Source organism: Salvelinus fontinalis, chromosome 13, assembly GCF_029448725.1.
Source record: "Salvelinus fontinalis isolate EN_2023a chromosome 13, ASM2944872v1, whole genome shotgun sequence".
Lineage (NCBI taxonomy): Eukaryota > Metazoa > Chordata > Actinopteri > Salmoniformes > Salmonidae > Salvelinus > Salvelinus fontinalis.
This window is the reverse complement of record NC_074677.1, coordinates 18,150,163-18,169,013: the sequence shown is the minus strand read 5'-3', so window position 1 is coordinate 18,169,013 and position 18,851 is coordinate 18,150,163. Positions and strand designations below refer to the sequence as shown.

Genomic DNA, 18,851 nt, shown 5'->3' with positions numbered 1-18,851 from the left:
TTCCCAGAGATCTAGTGTCAGGGGAAGGTGATATATCTCAGGACACAGTGAGTGCTATCATCAGAGAGAGGCAGCGCTCTGACAGTACAACTAGTGTGTGTGTGTGTGTGTGTGTGTGTGTGTGTGTGTGTGTGTGTGTGTGTGTGTGTGTGTGTGTGTGTGTGTGTGTGTGTGTGTGTGTGTGTGTATTCGTCAGGTTTTAGGCAAAGGTGATATATCTCAGGACACAGTGAGTGCTATCAGAGGCAGCAGAGGCAGCCCTAGCTCTCTGACACTAGCCCTTTGTGATCTATGGCTTGTTCTCACACTCACATCCATCCCTCCTCATCCTCACGCTGCTGCAGTGTTGCCTTGATCACAACAAGGCAATTTTCACAACACTGCAACAGGAGTGAAGGACACCCGTGTCAGACAGCTGCTTTCACGAGCCGTGTCAAAGATCATGTGCCAGTCTTTCACGTTCCTCCTCTCATCTCTCCCTCCCTCTCTTTGTCGTCTTTGATCCCCCTCTCTTGATCTCTTTCCATGTATCTCCTAAATGTGAACTGGCAGGCAGAGGAGGATAACTTCATAGTGCTGAACAAGACCTGACAGAGCCAGGACCTGAGATAAACCCTGGGCTAACATGAACAACTTTTACAGGCACCAATGTACACATAATGCAATATACATTTTCTTCATTCTCATTTAGAACAATGGATTTTACTGACAATTCTACCACCTGAAAAACACACGTTTGTATTTGAACTGTCTATTTTAGTGAAATGCACAGATAAATGGGTGAAGTTTCTACAATAGTTTGCATTCAGATTCACTCTTCTAACTCCTCTTTAGGGGGAGTAAAGTGATGACGTACAGAGTGACCCGCCCCACATTAAACACCAGACACTGTCGCCATTACATCTAATCCAGAATTATGCCTTGATCAATTTTAATCATGCCTTGATCAATTAAGAATTTGCCAATAGTTAAGCATTACTTTCTCACTTAAAATGAATAACAAGGGAACAGATACTGGGATTTTCCGACTTGTAGTGAGGTAAATCGTTCAGAATGCGTCATATAGACAAATATACAGAGCTGATATATGTCCTTACTCTATACAAAAGGGGATAATGCAGCTGTCCATTCAGCACCACCAGTTGAGCTCAGCAGTCAGGACATTGGACAGTACCACCAGTTGGGCTAAGCTGTCAGGCCATTGGACAGCACCACCAGTTGGGCTAACCCAGTTGGGCTAAGCAGTCAGGACCTTGGACAGCACCTTTTCCTAATAGTTGAGCCTATTGAACACTCCCATTGTAGCCTAGTAGTTAGAGCGTTGAGCCAGTAACCGGAAGGTTGTTGTATCGAATCCCCGAGCTGACAAGGTCAAAATCTGTTGTTTTCCCCCTGAGCAAGGCAGTTAACCCACTGTTCCCCGGGATCCTAAGACGTGGATGTTGATTATGGCAGCCCCCCGCACTTCTCTGATTCAGAGGGGTTGGGTTAAATGCAGACGATGCATTCAGTTATTTTACTTTCCCTATAAAATGTGTCAAACTCATTCCACAGAGAGCTCAATGGTGTCTGCGGGTTTTTGCTCCTCCCTTGTATTTGATTGATGAATTAAAGCCACTGGTCAGTAAGTAGCTCCCCTCACCTGGTTGTCTAGGTCTTAATTGAAAGGGAAAATAAAAAACCAGCAGACACAAGGCTCTCCATGAAATGAGTTTGACACCCCTGATGTAGAGGATCCTGGCAGCATCAGTGAGTACTGTAGCCTCCCCTTCATCCTGGCAGCATCAGTGAGTACTGTAGCCTCCCCTTCATCCTGGCAACATCAGTGAGTACTGTAGCCTCCCCCTCATCCTGGCAGCATCAGTGAGTACTGTAGCCTCCCCTTCATCCTGGCAGCATCAGTGAGTACTGTAGCCTCCCCTTCATCCTGGCAGCATCAGTGAGTACTGTAGCCTCCCCCTCATCCTGGCAGCATCAGTGAGTTCCACAAGACCAACATTAGCCTTAGTTCCAGAGGGGAAACTAATCTAATTCTGAGTTGGAATATATACTGATCCAATGTTCAAATATTCTGCCAAATAAGCTAAGAGTATAACTCTGGAAAACGGCTTCATTCTGTAGACTCTTATGTTTGAGCACCCTGTTAAACATTTACCAGATATAAGGGTATTTTCAGATCTACCCCAAATAGCAATTAAATGAACATCCTGGAATCCAGCTCCACGGATCTGCCAAGTCTAAACTGGGCTGTGAGAGTGACAGTTGGCAGATCCGTGAAGCTGGATTGCAGGATGTTAATGTATACATGAACCTTGCAGAACCTCCCTTGTTTCAGCTGAATCTGAAGTCTGATAACAGGCTATTACCACAGGTAATGATCCACACACAGCCTGTAAACTGCTATCTAATGAGGGTTACTCCATAAAAAACACTCTCTTGTGTCCCCTCGGAAATTGAAATTCCCGTTCAACTCTCTCACATGGCTGGCTGCTGTATAATTCATTTTCACACACGGTTGTTCTATCTTTTCTTTATCATGTTCTTCAAAAGCTTGGATTGGATACTCTTCTAAAATCTTAAATTTACTCTTCTAAAATCAGTGGCTGGCAAAATAACAATAATCAAAACGGTGACCCTAAACTTGGATTTGGCAACACAGGAGGGTGTGACACAGAATAAGCCCGTAGTATAGCAACACCTCCATGGTTCCCTTCATAATGGTGTGTCTGCTAAACAGGAGTCGCTGTGATGGTAATAACAGGGTGCGTCTCAAATGGCACCCTATTTCCTATATATTGCCTATGGGCCCTTGTCAAAAGTAATGCACTATATAGGGAATAGGGTGTAATTTAGAACACATAAAGTCTTGTGAGTGTGAGCAGGAGTAGCCTGGTGCCTTACCGATGAGGGAGAGCTGTTTGGAGGGTCTGGGCTGCAGGTCCATGCCGTTCTTCAGCCACAGAATCTTAGGGTCTGGGATGCCGTCGGCGTGGCAGTGCAGACTGGCAGACACACCAGGCTCCTGGGCCTGCGTCTCTGGGTAGACCAGGATCACTGGAGGAACTGAATACATAGACACACACACACACACAAAGAGACAAACTTAGCCACAATAGAGTGGAGTCAGAGAGGTATAATTACACAGGCACAGCAGGCAGAGAGGCTTTCATTTCACACCAGTACCACACAAAATCACACATAGCTACAGGCACTGCGTTACAACAGAGTCCAGCGCAAATGTTTATAACACCAAATAAGACCACCTTTGAAGGAAGTTAAGAAGGTGAATCTGAAGGCATACACAATATAGGAGAGGCAAGAAAATCCACTTTGTTGAGCAGCCCCAGTCATTATTTACAGGTGAAACACTTCATATCCAAACACAAACACATGGTAATTGTCTTCGAAGATAACCTTCCTTCCAGGAAGCAAACATTTCCCTCCCTCTTCAACTGAATGTCTCAGATGCAGCTGTATCGTTTTGCAATTAGCCTAAATCCTGCCTTACAACACACAATCACGTCTATAATCCTTGTTAATTGAAAATCATTTCAGGCTATTTTTGTCTGTGCATATCTGTGCGAGCAAAATGAAATAATGCTCGGTAAATTGAGATTGTTATCTTTGATTTGATACAGTACAGACGGCACTCCCAAGGTCCTCAATGAAGAGGAAGGCCCGGCAATCACGCGTAGTCTCAGCAAAAAAGGACTTATGGGAATGATTTTGTAGAGCAGTGTGTTTTGCTAAGTGCCTGCAGTCAGCCCCTCTGAGCTGATTCCTGCTGGCTATTTGATGTACTGTAGATATAACACTGTACATGCTCAGGGTGGAATCATCTGAGTAGGGTGAGTAAAACACCATGGGTATAGACTTGATTTGCTTTCTATGATAATATGTGGGACATGTTGAAAACAATGCCATGTTTTGTGATTGGGACACTGTTGCTGCCAAGAGAGTCTGAGACAGGATTTGAGACAGGGGTTGAGACAGGGGTTGAGACAGGGATTGAGACAGGGGTTGAGACAGGGGTTGAGACAGGGGTTGAGACAGGGGTTGAGACGGGGATTGAGACGGGGGTTGAGACGGGGGTTGAGACGGGGATTGAGACGGGGGTTGAGACGGGGGTTGAGACAGGGGTTGAAACGGGGGTTGAGACGGGGATTGAGACGGGGATTGAGACGGGGGTTGAGACGGGGATTGAGATAGGGGTTGAGACAGGATTTGATACAGGGGTTGAGACAGGATTTGAGACAGGAATTGAGATATGGGTCGATACAGGGATCGAGACAGGGGTCGAGACAGGGGTCGAGACAGGTGTTGAGACAGGGGTTGAGACAGGGGTTGAGACAGGGATTGAGACAGGATTTGAGACAGAGGTTGAGACAGAGGTTGAGACAGGGGTTGAGACAGGGGTTGAGACAGGGGTTGAGACAGGGGTTGAGACAGGCTTTGAGACAGGATTTGAGACAGGGGTTGAGACAGGGGTTGAGACAGGGGTTAAGACAGGGGTTAAGACAGGCTTTGAGACAAGATTTGAGACAGGGGTTAAGACAGGGATTGAGACAGGGGTTGAGACAGGGGTTGAGACAGGGATTGCCAGTCCTGACCCTGGAAGGTCCTTCATCCACGAAAGCATCTAACTTTTTGTTCAAATTCAAACTACTTGTTATCAATTCAAACTATTTGTTCAAACTATTTGTTATCTATTCAAACTATGTGTTCAAACTATTTGTTATCTATACAAACTATGTGTTCAAACTATTTGTTATCTATTCAAACTATTTGTTATCTATTCAAACTATTTGTTATCTATTCAAACTATTTGTTATCTATTCAAACTATTTGTTATCTATTCAAACTACTTGTTATCTATTCAAACTATTTATCTATTCAAACTACTTGTTATCTTTTCAAACTATTTGTTATCTATTCAAACTACTTGTTATCTATTCAAACTATTTGTTATCTATTCAAACTATTTGTTATCTATTCAAACTATTTGTTATCTATTCAAACTACTTGTTATCTATTCAAACTATGTGTTCAAACTATTTGTTATCTATACAAACTATGTGTTCAAACTATTTGTTATCTATTCAAACTATTTGTTATCTATTCAAACTATTTGTTATCTATTCAAACTATTTGTTATCTATTCAAACTATTTGTTCAAACTATTTGTTATCTATTCAAACTATTTGTTATCTATTCAAACTATTTGTTCAAACTATTTGTTATCTATTCAAACTATTTGTTATCTATTCAAACTATTTGTTATCTATTCAAACTATTTGTTCAAACTATTTGTTATCTATTCAAACTATTTGTTCAAACTATTTGTTATCTATTCAAACTATTTGTTATCTATTCAAACTATTTGTTCAAACTATTTGTTATCAATTCAAACTATTTGTTATCTATTCAAACTATTTGTTCAAACTATTTGTTATCTATTCAAACTTTTTGTTATCTATTCAAACTATTTGTTCAAACTATTTGTTATCTATTCAAACTATTTGTTATCTATTCAAACTATTTGTTATCTATTAAAACTACTTGTTATCTACCTGTATTCAAATGATTTGTTATCTATTCAAACTATTTATCTATTAAAACTATTTGTCATTTATTCAAAAACCAACAACAAAAAACAGGAATTTAACATTGAACGCAGCGATGATTGCACTGCAACTGTAACACATTTAGTCAGGTCATAATTCTGGTGAACACATGCCATCAAATGACCATGAAATGTCAAGTATATGCCATTACTAACCATTCACCTGCAGTACATGGGTCTGGCAGAGTTCTTCATATCCATACGCATGACAGCTGTAGTTCCCCATATGGATGGTTGTCACCTTGGTGATGTAGAGGGAGCCGTCATCACCAAAGTCCTATTGGGGAAGAGGAAGGTGGCAGTGGAGGATGGTGAGGGAGGGAAGAAGGGAGGGGAGGGATGTGAGGTAAGGGAGGAGTAAAGGAGGGAAGGTAAGGGAGGCAGGGCACACAACAGGGGACCATGGAGTGATGAGAAGCATATAGACCATGAATCAACGTGGTCCCTAGATGTTGGGACGGGCATGGGGATTGGAGCCCTGTCGTCACGCTCAATCAGTCTGATAAATAGGAAGGGTTAAAAATACAAAGAACATTAGAGTGATTAATGGAGCCAGTTGTTGTTTTTCAGGATGCACAACTCACTTGGGGTTTCAGCGAGGCTTAAGGAGGATTAAGACACTAAACAGTGGTGTCCCAGTATGTGGCGGACTGACAGTGTGCAGATGTGTGGAGTTAGCTACCTTAATAACCAAACACATCTCTCCCTAAACAGAGACTAAAGACTTGGAGTTTATTGCCGCATGCGATCGTCCCACTACGTGCTTTAGAAGCTACTGTTTCTCATTAGACTAACGAGATGGGAGTGGATGAGGACATAATGGTCTCTATGCTTTAAGGTGAGGAAAGGTACTGAAGAGGAAATACTTAGGACGGACATTAGAAAGGCTTTACGGAACATATGAAAACAGTAGACACTGCTTTAGAGATTAATTACTGTACAGCAGGGTTTCCCAAACTCGATCATGGGCCCCCCCCTGGGTACACGTTATGGTTTTTGCCCCAGCATTACACAGCTGATTCAAATAACCAACCAAGTTTTGACTATTTGAATCAGCTGTGACGTGCTAGGGCAAAAAACTAAATGTGCGGCCCCCCAGGAAAATCTATCCTACAGCGTCTATCCCTATAAGAGATCAACTTAACTGTGTTGCGCTGATTCTTCTTATTTAGTTCCAGTACAGGTTTATATGATTAAAACCTGTTTGGGATAGGGGGCAGCATTTTCACTTTGGATGGATGAATCGCGTGCCCATAGTGAACTGCCTCCTACTCTGTCCCAGATGCTAATATATGCATATTATTATTACTATTGGATAGAAAACACGCTGAAGTTTCTAAAACTGTTTGAATTATGTCTGTGAGTATAACAGAACTCATATGGCAGGCAAACTTCCAAACAGGAAGTGAGAATTCTGAGAAGGGTCGATGTTAAAGTCATCGCCTATTCAATTCCCTGTAATATATGGATCTGTTTGCACTTCCTACGCCTTCCACTAGATGTGAACAGTCTGTAGAACGTGGAATGAAGCCTCTAGTGTGATGTGGGGCCGGATGGCAGCTATTTGAGTCAGTGGTCTGGCAGAATGCTAGTTCCTGGTCACGCGCGCTAGTCATGATTTGGCCATGTGTTCCATTACTTATACAGACATGAAGAAATGCTCCGTTTGGAACGTTATTGGATATATATGATAACAACATCCTGAAGATTGATTCTCTACTTAATTTGACCAGTTTATTCGACCTGGAATATAACTTTTTGAAGTTTTCGTCCGAGTTCGCCTGGACCGGCGCCAGCGTTTGGACATGTGAACTAAAAGTGCTAGCAAAAGTAGCTAATTGGACACTAGTAATGGACATTAGCAAACAAAACAACGATTTATTGTGGAACTAGGATTCCTGGCACTGCATTCTGATGAAAGATCATCAAAGGTAAGGGAATATTTATGATGTAATTTCGTATTTCTGTTGACTCCAACATGGCGGAGAAATGTTGTGTATTTCTGAGCGGCGTCTCAGATTATTGCATGGTATGCTTTTTCCTAAAGTTAAAAAAAAATCTGACACAGCGGTTGCATTAAGAACCAGTGTATCTTTAATTATATGTAAAACATGTATCTTTCATCAAAGTTTATGATGAGTATTTCTGTTATTTGACGTGGCTCTCTGTAATTACTCTGGATATTTTGGAGGCATTTCTGAACATGGCGCCAATGTAAACCGAGATTTGTGGATATAAATATGCACATTATCGAAACAAAACATAAATGTATTGTGCAACATGTCCTATGAGTGTCATCTGATGAAGATTATCAAAGGTTAGTGATTCATTTTATCTCTATTTCTGATTTTGTGTGACTATCTTTGGCTGGGAAAAATGGCTGTGTGTTTTTCGGATTTGGTGGTGATCTAACATAAATATATGTTGTGTTTTCGCTGTAAAGCATTTTAAAAATCGGACACGATGGCTAGATTAACAAGATGTTTATCTTTCATTTGCTCTATTGGACTTGTTAATGTGTGAAAGTTACATATTTAAAAAATATGTTTTAGAATTTTGCGCGCTGCCTTTTCAGCGGAATGTTGTGGGTGTTTCGCTAGCGGAACCCCTGGGCTAGAAAGGTTAAACAAGAAATACTGAAAATCATGTACAGCTTTCAAGTTCGATTAGTAGTATGTAAAAGATACACACGTTACACACCGTCCAATGAAAGGCAATGCAACAACAATAAGAAATAATACAGATAAGAATACGAACATAAAGTAAATGACAGTAGAATATAATAAACATGTTAGCTGTCACGTTCTGACCCTAGTTCTTTTGTTATTTCTTTGTTTTAGTGTGGTCAGGGCGTGAGTTGGGTGGGTTATCTATGTTTTGTTTTTCTATGTTGGGTTTTTCGTTTGGCCTGATATGGTTCTCAATCAGAGGCAGGTGTTAGTCGTTGTCTCTGATTGGGAACCATACTTAGGGAGCTTGTTTTCTATTTTGTTTTGTGGGTAGTTATTTTCCGTTTCAGTGTTTTCACCATTCGGGACTGTTTCGGTTTTCATTTTGTTTCACTTTGTTAGTTTTGTATTTTGTTGTATTCATTCTCATTAAAAGACATTATGGATACGTACCACGCTGCATTTTGGTCCTCCTCTCTTTCTCCCAACGAAGATCGTTACATTAGCATTTATTATAATACAGGAAGGCACAATTTATAGTCCAATATTTACACGTGTTTTGGGGAAGGAGCTATTGGGTGACAATCATTTAAATTGTGGAGTATTAGCAATAGTAAATAAGAGTCTGGTAGCAGCAGTTGCAACATGTAGCGTGAATGTGTGTTGGTGTGTGTGTGCGTGTGTGCGTGCGTGCGTGCGTGAGTGCAGAGAGTCAGCATAGGTGGTAAGTCCAGTTCAAGTGTTCAGCAGTCTGATGGCTTGTAGATAGAAACGGTCTCTAAGCCTGTTGGTATCAGACCTCATGCTCCGATACAGTTAACCTGATGGTAAGGGAATGAACAGCTCATTGCTGGGGTGTGTGGGGTCCTTGATGGTGGGCCTTTTGGTCGTGGATGGAGCAATTCCTGTACCACGTTGTGATGCAACTGGTCAGGATATTGTCGATGGTCCAGCTGTAGTATTTGCAGAGGACCCGGGGTGGCATGCCGAATTTCTTCAACTGCCTTAGGAAGTAGAGACGCTGTTGCGCCCTTTTGACAAGAGTGGTGGTGTTGTTGGTCCATGTCAAGTCCTCTGTGATGTGAACGCCGAGGAACTTAAAACTGCTGACTATCTCTACTGCAGTCCTGTTGATGTAGATCAAGGCATGTTCCCTCCTCTGCTAACTGAAGTCAACAATCAACTCCTTTGTTTTGCTGATGCTGAGGGAGAGGTTGTTGTCCTGGTACCATAATGCCCGTCGACTTACCTCCTACCTATAAGCTGACTCATCTTTGTTGGTTATCAGGCCTACAGTTGTGGTGTCGTCAGCAAACCTGATGATGGAGTTGGCCTTGTGCAAAGCTACACAGTCGTGGGTGAACAGGGAGTACAGCAGAGGGCTGAGAACACAGCCCTGGATGGCCCATGGGTTGAGTCAGTAAAGAGGAGGTATTGTTGCCAATCCTTACAGCCTGTGGTCTGCTCATCAGGAAGTCCAGGATCCAGTGGCAGAGGGTAGGTTCCAGACACAGGGCTCTGAGCTTGTTGACGAGCTTGGAGGGTACAATTGTGTTGAATGCTAAACTGTAGTCAATTAACACATAGGTGTTCCTCGTGTTCAGATGTGTTAGGGACTTGTGAATAGCGATGGAAATGGCATCTGGGGGTCCAGTGTGCCTGGCATGCTGGCCTTGAAGTGGCAAGCCTCTCAAAACACTTCATGTCACCTTGGTTTTCTTGGACACTGGAACGATGGTAGTCACCTTGAAACAAGTAGGGACTACGGAGAGGTTTATGATGTTTGAGAAGACGCCCGCCGGCTGGTCAGCTTTGTGAATATTCACTCTTTTGAGAGTTTTCCCCCACGTCAGCCTTGGAGAGCGAAAGCACATGGTCAGGGAGGGAGGCTTCGGTGGGCACCACACTGGATCATACATTTCTATTTATTTTCTTAGTGTCAACATGTTGTGACTCAAATTACGGACCTCATGCGTCTCCCGGCTTCCGGCTTGAACCCAGAATCTCTGGTGGCACAGCTAGCACTGTGATGCAGTGACTTAGACCACTGTGCCACCAGAGATTCTGAGTTCAAGCCCAGGATCTGCCGCAGCCGGCCGCGACCGGGAGGCTCATGGGGCGACGCACAATTGACCGAGCGTTGTTAGGGAGGGTTTGGCCAGCATAGTCTCATAGTGCACTAGTGACTCATGTGGTGGGCTGGACGCAGTGCATGCTGACCAGGTCACTAGGTGTATGGTGTTTCCTCCGACACATTGGTGCGGCTGGCTTCCGGGTTGGATGTGCATTGTGTTAAGAAGCAGTGCGCCTTGGTTGGGTTGTGTTTCGGAGGATGCATGGCTCTCGACCTTCGTCTCTCCCCAGTCTGTACGGGAGTTGCAGCGATGAGACAAGACAGTAACTACTACCAATTCGATACCATGAAAAAGGGGTAAAATATATATTTAATAATTATTTTTAATTATTGTTCAAAAAAACTGATTGAATACAGTGGAGTGGCTGTACACTTACAGTTGAAGTCGGAAGTTTACATACACCTTAGCCAAATACATTCAAACTCAGTTTTTCACATTTCCTGACATTTAATTTTTTTAAGTTCACTGTCTTAGGTCAGTTAGGCTCACCACTTTATTTTAAGAATGTGAAATGTCAGAATAATAGTAGAGATAATGATTTATTTCAGCTTTAATTTAATTCATCACATTCCCAGTGGGTCAGAAGTTAACACACACTCAATTAGTATTAGGTAGCATTGCCTTTAAATTGTTTAACTTAGGTCAAACATTTCAGGTAGCCTTCCACAAGCTTCCCACAATAAGTTGGGTGAATTTTGGCCCATTCCTCCTGACAAAGCTGGTGTAACTGAGTCAGATTTGTAGGCCTCCTTGCTCGCACACGCTTTTTCAGTTCTGCCACATATTTTCTATAGGATTGAGGTCAGAGCTTTGTGATGGCCACTCCAATACCTTGACTTTGTTGTCCTTAAGCCATTTTGCCACAACTTTGGAAGTATGCTTGTGGTGATTGTCCATTCGGAAGACCCATTTGCGACCAAGCTTTAACTTCCTGACTGATGTCTTGAGATGTTGCTTCAATATATCCATATAATTTTCCTACCTCATGATGCCATCTATTTTGTGAAGTGCACCAGTCCCTCCTGTAGCAAAGCACCCCCACAACATGATGCTGCCACCCCCGTGCTTCATGGTTGGGATGGTGTTCTTCGGCCTGCAAGCGTCCCCCGTTTTCCTCAAAACATAACGATGGTCATTATGGCCAAGCCGTTTTATTTTTGTTACATCAGACCAGAGGACATTTCTCCAAAAAGTACGATCTTTGTCCCAATTTGCAGTTGCAAACCATAGTCTGGCTTTTTTTAATGGCGGTTTTGGAGCAGTGCCTTCTTCATTGCTAAGCGGCCTTTCAGGTTATGTCAAAATAGAACTCGTTTTACTGTGGATATAGATACTTTTGTACCTGTTTCCTCCAGCATCTTCACAAGGTCCTTTGCTGTTGTTCTGGGATTGATTTGCACTTTTGGCACCAGAGTACGTTCATCTCTAGGAGACAGAACGTGTCTCCTTGCTGAGTGGTATGATGGCTGCGTGGTCCCATGGTGTTTATAATTTTGTTTGTACAGATGAACGTGGTACCTTCAGGTGTTTGGAAATTGCTCCCAAGGATGAACCAGACTTGTGGAGATCTACAATTCTGAGGTCTTGGCTGATTTCTTTTGATTTTCCCATGATGTCAAGCAAAGAGGCACTGAGTTTGAAGGTAGGCCTTGAAATACATCCACAGGTACACCTCTAATTGACTCAAATGATGTCAATTAGCCTATCAGAAGCTTCTAAAGCCATGACATAATTTTCTGGAATTTTCCAAGCTGTTTAAAGGCACAGTCAACTTAGTGTGTGTAAACTTCTGACCCACTGGAATTGTGATACAGTGAATTATAAGTGAAATAATCTGTCTGTAAACAATTGTTGGAAAAATTACTTGTCATGCACAAAGTAGATGTCCTAACCGACTTGCCAAAACGATAGTTTGTTAACAAGAAAGCGTGTAGCAAGTAGCGTGGCAGAGGAAAAATAGGGAGGAGCATCAGGGCTAGTTGCATTAGAAGGATGGAAGATGAGGAAATGTTGGACAGGCAGTGAGGCATGGCAGAGTCAAATAGGAATCGTGACTTAATGAAGTTATGATTAAAGAGCTCAGCCATGTGCTCCTTGTCAGTAACAACCACATCATCAACATTAAGGGACATGGGCAGCTGTGAGGAGGAGGGTTTATTCATCAGGTCTTTAACCGTTTTCCAGAACTTCTTGGGTTAACCTACAGAGAGAGAACTGGGCCTTAAAGTAACTAAATTTGGCCTTCTGCATAGCCTGAGTGCACTTATTTCTAATTTGCCTGAATGAGAGCCGGTCAGCCTGAGTATGCGTGTGCCGAGCGATTTGCCAAATGGAATTCTTGAGGTGGAGTAACTCTGTCAGATCACGGTCGAACCAGGGGCTGAACCTGTTTTTAATTCAAATTTTCTTTATGGTGGTGTGTTTATTAACAACACCACTGAAAATATAAAGAAAGAAGGTCCAAGCATCTTCGACAGAGGGGCTCAAGATGATTCTATACCAATTTACAGAGGCCAGATCATGAAGGAAGACGCAGCACATAAATGCCCTTCTCCAGATGGTTTAACAAAGGCATTTCCTAACTTTCTTTGTTGTTACCAACATGCAGTATCTCCATCAGGAAGAGAGGCAAGATCCATTTGTCTACCAGCTCAGAGACAAGCTACACTATTCACAGCCCTGTGTAATGTTCAATGTAATTGCATTGCTGGACTTTTTTAAACTTAATGTATTTGTAGTTTTTTGAATGTACAATTAAAAATGTATTTGTTTGAGCTGTTAGTGATAATTCCCTAAGTTGTAATACATTTGTGTTTACCTCATTAAGCCTTTGTGTGTTATGAATGACCAAAGGTTTCTGACTTTATAGTAAGTACAGTGCCATTTGATATAAGGCATTTATGTATGTGTTATAAAATTACCAAAGGTGTCTGACTTTCAATTAAGTACAGCATAATGTGATATAGAGTCTTTATGGATGGGTTATGAATGACCGAAGGTGTCTCACTTCAAACGAAGTATTACAGGACACTACGTCAAGTGTAAATCAATAGGTTATAACCGTTCTGCTGAGTTATGAAGGTTCTCTCATGAACTACAGGTTACTGTAGGGTGTGAGAGGTACTTAAATTGGTTGATGTGTGTGTGTGTGTGTGTGTGTGTGTGTGTGTGTGTGTGTGTGTGTGTGTGTGTGTGTGTGTGTGTGTGTGTGTGTGTGTGTGTGTGTGTGTGTCACATGAGACTACCACATCAGGTATTCCTCTTCTGTTCCCATGCTGTAGACCAGGGCTTGATTACAACCTGTTACAATGGTGCCAACGTTTTGTGGCTGATCTTTCAACAGGGGAGTGGGTGAATGTGTCAAAGATGTGACTGGGCCCAGCACAGCAAGGTATGGCTAGTTTTTGTTGTGAGCGTATTTGTGTAACTAGGTTCCAGAAGAAAGACACTTTCAATTTCTTTAGGTTGGGTGTAAGTGTTTCTTGGTGTCACGTCGTCCCCAGGCTATTGCTCACACAGCACATATAATCATTCAAAGTTGGCCATAGTGGGAATGATCGTAGAATTATATAGGAGTGACCTTACTGAGTGAAGTATTTGTCATCGTCACAACTTAACACAGTCAAAAAGTCATAATTATCCCTGCACATTTCCACAATGTATATTGTTAAAATGTTATTTTTAACCTAACCCTAACTAATGAAGGCCAAGTTTGATGTGTTGGTCCACCAGAAGTGTCTGGGAACGAGATTAGGTGTAATGTGACTAACATGACTTCACTTTACAGCGTATGCCATTCTTCACGACAACATGTTACCCTTTATAAAGGAACATGTTTATATCATATTTGACATACTGGGTTATGTCACATTTATAAACCCTTTATAAAGCATGACATACGGTCATATATGCTCTGTAACACATTTATGTAGTGCTTATGAAGGCATTATGAAGGCTTTTTGAAGACGAACGTCATATAAAGTGGGACCTTTATTTTCATTGAATAATTTCCTTAGAATAATCAAGCTGTATATCTCTTCCTGTGGTTCAGTAAAGGGTGGTCTGGAACTATGAAACATTGTTTTCTTTCTCAGTAGTACATGTAATGCCGCCCCCAATCAAATTAGAGGGTAACAGACTTGATCTCTCCAAAACACAACACAATTACTTTGAAGAAAAGTTCCCAATTCAATATGTAAAATGTGAGAGAGGGAGAGGGAGAGAGAGATAGAGACAGAGATAGAGAGAGTAATTCTACCTTTACGTTGTAGCAAATGGGTCTGATTCCAGCTAAGGCAAATTTCCATAACTAGCTAAATGTGTCATAATGTCAGAACCTTTCTGGACGGAGTTTGAATCACAGCTAAATGTGTCATAATGTCAGAACCTTTCTGGACGGAGTTTGAATCACAGCTAAATGTGTCATAATGTCAGAACCTTTCTGGACGGAGTTTGAATCACAGCTAAATGTGTCATAATGTCAGAACCTTTCTGGACGGAGTTTGAATCACAGCTAAATGTGTCATAATGTCAGAACCTTTCTGGACGGAGTTTGAATCACAGCTAAATGTGTCATAATGTCAGAACCTTTCTGGACGGAGTTTGAATCACAGATAAATGTGTCATAATGTCAGAACCTTTCTGGACGGAGTTTGAATCACAGCTAAGTGTGTCATAATGTCAGAACCTTTCTGGACGGAGTTTGAATCACAGCTAAATGTGTCATAATGTCAGAACCTTTCTGGACGGAGTTTGAATCACAGCTAAATGTGTCATAATGTCAGAACCTTTCTGGACGGAGTTTGAATCACAGCTAAATGTGTCATAATGTCAGAACTTTTCTGGACGGAGTTTGAATCACAGCTAAATGTGTCATAATGTCAGAACCTTTCTGGACGGAGTTTGAATCACAGCTAAATGTGTCATAATGTCAGAACCTTTCTGGACGGAGTTTGAATCACAGCTAAATGTGTCATAATGTCAGAACCTTTCTGGACGGAGTTTGAATCACAGCTAAATGTGTCATAATGTCAGAACCTTTCTGGACGGAGTTTGAATCACAGCTAAATGTGTCATAATGTCAGAACTTTTCTGGACGGAGTTTGAATCACAGATAAATGTGTCATAATGTCAGAACCTTTCTGGACGGAGTTTGAATCACAGCTAAGTGTGTCATAATGTCAGAACCTTTCTGGACGGAGTTTGAATCACAGCTAAATGTGTCATAATGTCAGAACCTTTCTGGACGGAGTTTGAATCACAGCTAAATGTGTCATAATGTCAGAACCTTTCTGGACGGAGTTTGAATCACAGCTAAATGTGTCATAATGTCAGAACCTTTCTGGACGGAGTTTGAATCACAGCTAAATGTGTCATAATGTCAGAACTTTTCTGGACGGAGTTTGAATCACAGCTAAATGTGTCATAATGTCAGAACCTTTCTGGACGGAGTTTGAATCACAGCTAAATGTGTCATAATGTCAGAACCTTTCTGGACGGAGTTTGAATCACAGCTAAATGTGTCATAATGTCAGAACCTTTCTGGACGGAGTTTGAATCACAGCTAAATGTGTCATAATGTCAGAACCTTTCTGGACGGAGTTTGAATCACAGCTAAATGTGTCATAATGTCAGAACCTTTCTGGACGGAGTTTGAATCACAGCTAAATGTGTCATAATGTCAGAACCTTTCTGGACGGAGTTTGAATCACAGCTAAATGTGTCATAATGTCAGAACCTTTCTGGACGGAGTTTGAATCACAGCTAAATGTGTCATAATGTCAGAATCTTTCTGGACGGAGTTTGAATCACAGCTGAATGAGGGTGGCAGAGACCGTCCTAGAAACATTAACGACACTCAGGTGTGTCTTATTTACTCATTATGATTTCCCTGTTAAAAGAGGTGTGTTTTCTGTTGTCCTTTGCTGAAGCTTGAATTATGCACCATGTGCGTTTGTCTCCTGAGTGAGTTTTTGAGACTTAGTTTTGTTGTTTTCCCAGTGTTACTGTGGTCCTTCTGTTACTGTTTCTCAGTAAAGTATTATGTTTATCCTTAACCGCTGATTCCTTGTCTGGTCTCTTCTCTGCACCTGGGTCCAACCTCACCATGTCACAGCGACAAATCACACACGAGGCCTTCGATCAGTATGCTTTCTATTCTTTGTTCTTCATTGAGATGCAGTGGTATTACACAATAGCAGGCAACACTTCCCATGCAGACTCTAAGCATTAAAAGAGCGTAACACTGCCTAAGGATTACATGGAAACACATTATGCTGAATGGCACATCTCTTATCGTGCACACCTCAATGTTCGTAAAAGTTAATATTTATAATTATTCATTAGTGACAATTGTAATTGTCTTCACACACTATTTATCACGGCATAACCTAACTGCATGGAAACAGTAGTAGTCTCATGTTACACAGAGGACCTTGTTTTCTCCCACTTCCTTGTCCTCAGCGCGACCCCGCCTAAGCACATGCCAGTTGTCGTGCATGTCATTGTTTATTGGCTCTCTGGCCAATTCATTAACATTCAATTAGAGAATTCTAATTAGCTGGTGGATGGATAAACACAGTCCCACGCTGTCAGCTGTGCAGTTGAACTAAACAGCGTACCGCCACCGCGGCGGCGGTCGCTCTATAGTTCATTAACCACATGCAGCCAAGCCCAATTCCCATGCATTGCCATGTTGGAATTTGCAAAAAAAATCATTTTCATATGGTTTGTGCTCTTTGAGATCAGCAAGACACCTGGCAGAGCTCCTGAGACCCAAATCATTACATTATTTACAATTAGAACCAATGATTCAAAGCAAGAGAAAAACACAGGCCTGCTTGTTTTGTTTTTTAAACAGGCTGGGAGAAGAAGATGCATACATTGGGTTAATGGCATACATTGGGTTAATGACTCATTAACCCAATGGCATACATTGGGTTAATGACTCTCTGAGGTCATTAAAGATCCCATGGCACTTATCGTAAGAGTAGGGGTGTTAACCCCGGTGTCCTGGCTAAATTCCCAATCTGGCCCTCAAACCATCATGGTCACCTAATAATCCCCAGTTTACAATTGGCTCATTCATCCCCCTCCTCTCCCCTGTAACTATTCCCCAGGTCGTTGCTGCAAATGAGAACGTGTTCTCAGTCAACTTACCTGGTAAAATAACGGTAAAAAAAAATAAATAAATGGGAATTAGCATTTCTTACTTATTTTCTGTGAACCTTTATCTAACGTTATTGATTTTAAAAAATGAAACCAATGTGAAGAGCCCCTGCTGAGACATGTTCTGAGGATTATCAAATATGAATCAAAGGCCCAATTATAAATGTCTTAAAAGCAGCATTTCTAAAAACACCACACATCAAAGTTCACAATGTTGGACACAAGTGTTTCACCTTGAAAAGCCCCATTAAATGTAAAGATGGAAAAAAGGGTTACACAAACTTACATCTGCAGTTTTGGGGTGGAGGCCTCTGCTTGTGTTAATCACAACCATATTTTGTAGGGTTAGCATGAGCAGATAGGCTCATAGTAACATGACTTTATTCATGTCAAAACATGATATGTAGCTTTACAACTTAAAGGGTATGTTCAGCATTTTCTGCTGGGCCATGATTTTTTTCAGGGTGAGGAACCATTTAACATCAAGATTTTACAAAGCAAAGCTTTACACCCTCAAGAGCCATTTGCTCTTGCCCAGGACTCACATTGATATCCTCCAGGTCCAGGAAGTTGAGTATTATCCCATTCCTCTTCCAGATAATTGGTGGCCGCAGCGTCCCCTGGATGGCACAGGACAGCACGGTGCTGAGGCCTACCGTTACCGTGGAGATGCTCATTCTCTGGTCCTCAGCCAGGCTCAACTGAACAACCTCTGTAGGTGGATATATATATATATATATATATATATATATATATATATATATATATATAGAGAGAGAGAGAGAGAGAGAGAGAGAGAGAGAAGAGAGAGAGAGAGAGAGAGAGAGAGAGAGAGAGAGAGAGAGAGAGAGAGAGAGAGAGAGAGAGAGAGAGAGAGAGAGAGAGAGAGAGAGAGAGAGAGAGGAGAGAGAGAGAGAGAGAGAGAGAGAGAGAGAGAGAGAGAGAGAGAGAGAGAGAGAGAGAGAGAGAGAGAGAGAGAGAGAGAGAGAGATTTACAAAGAACAAACAGCAAAAACATATACATGATCAAATACAAATCTTAGAATCAACTATTAAAGACTACCAGAACCCACTGGATTCTCCAATTACCTTGAATGAACCCTCCAACCTATTCCACATCAAGTAATGCATGCAAGCACATGGCGGCAGCTAATGCGGCAGCTAATGGGATCCATAATAAATACAAATACAAATAACCTGTTCAATAAATAAAGATTCCCAGACACCAGACAGAAATATAAATGGAGCCAACCATGG

At 41.7% G+C, this 18,851-nt stretch overlaps 1 protein-coding gene across 1 annotated transcript in view; it reads right to left on the bottom strand.

Annotated features, from left to right (window-relative positions):
- Positions 1-18,851, bottom strand: part of LOC129868196 (follistatin-related protein 4-like) — a 234,638-nt gene that overhangs the window by 19,745 nt on the left and 196,042 nt on the right. The window contains exons 7-9 of the mRNA XM_055941940.1: positions 18,140-18,306; positions 5,780-5,900; positions 2,902-3,063 (exon numbers count right to left, since the gene is read on the bottom strand). Coding sequence (XP_055797915.1) covers positions 2,902-3,063; positions 5,780-5,900; positions 18,140-18,306 — 450 coding nt within the window. The remainder of the gene's footprint in view (positions 1-2,901; positions 3,064-5,779; positions 5,901-18,139; positions 18,307-18,851) is intronic.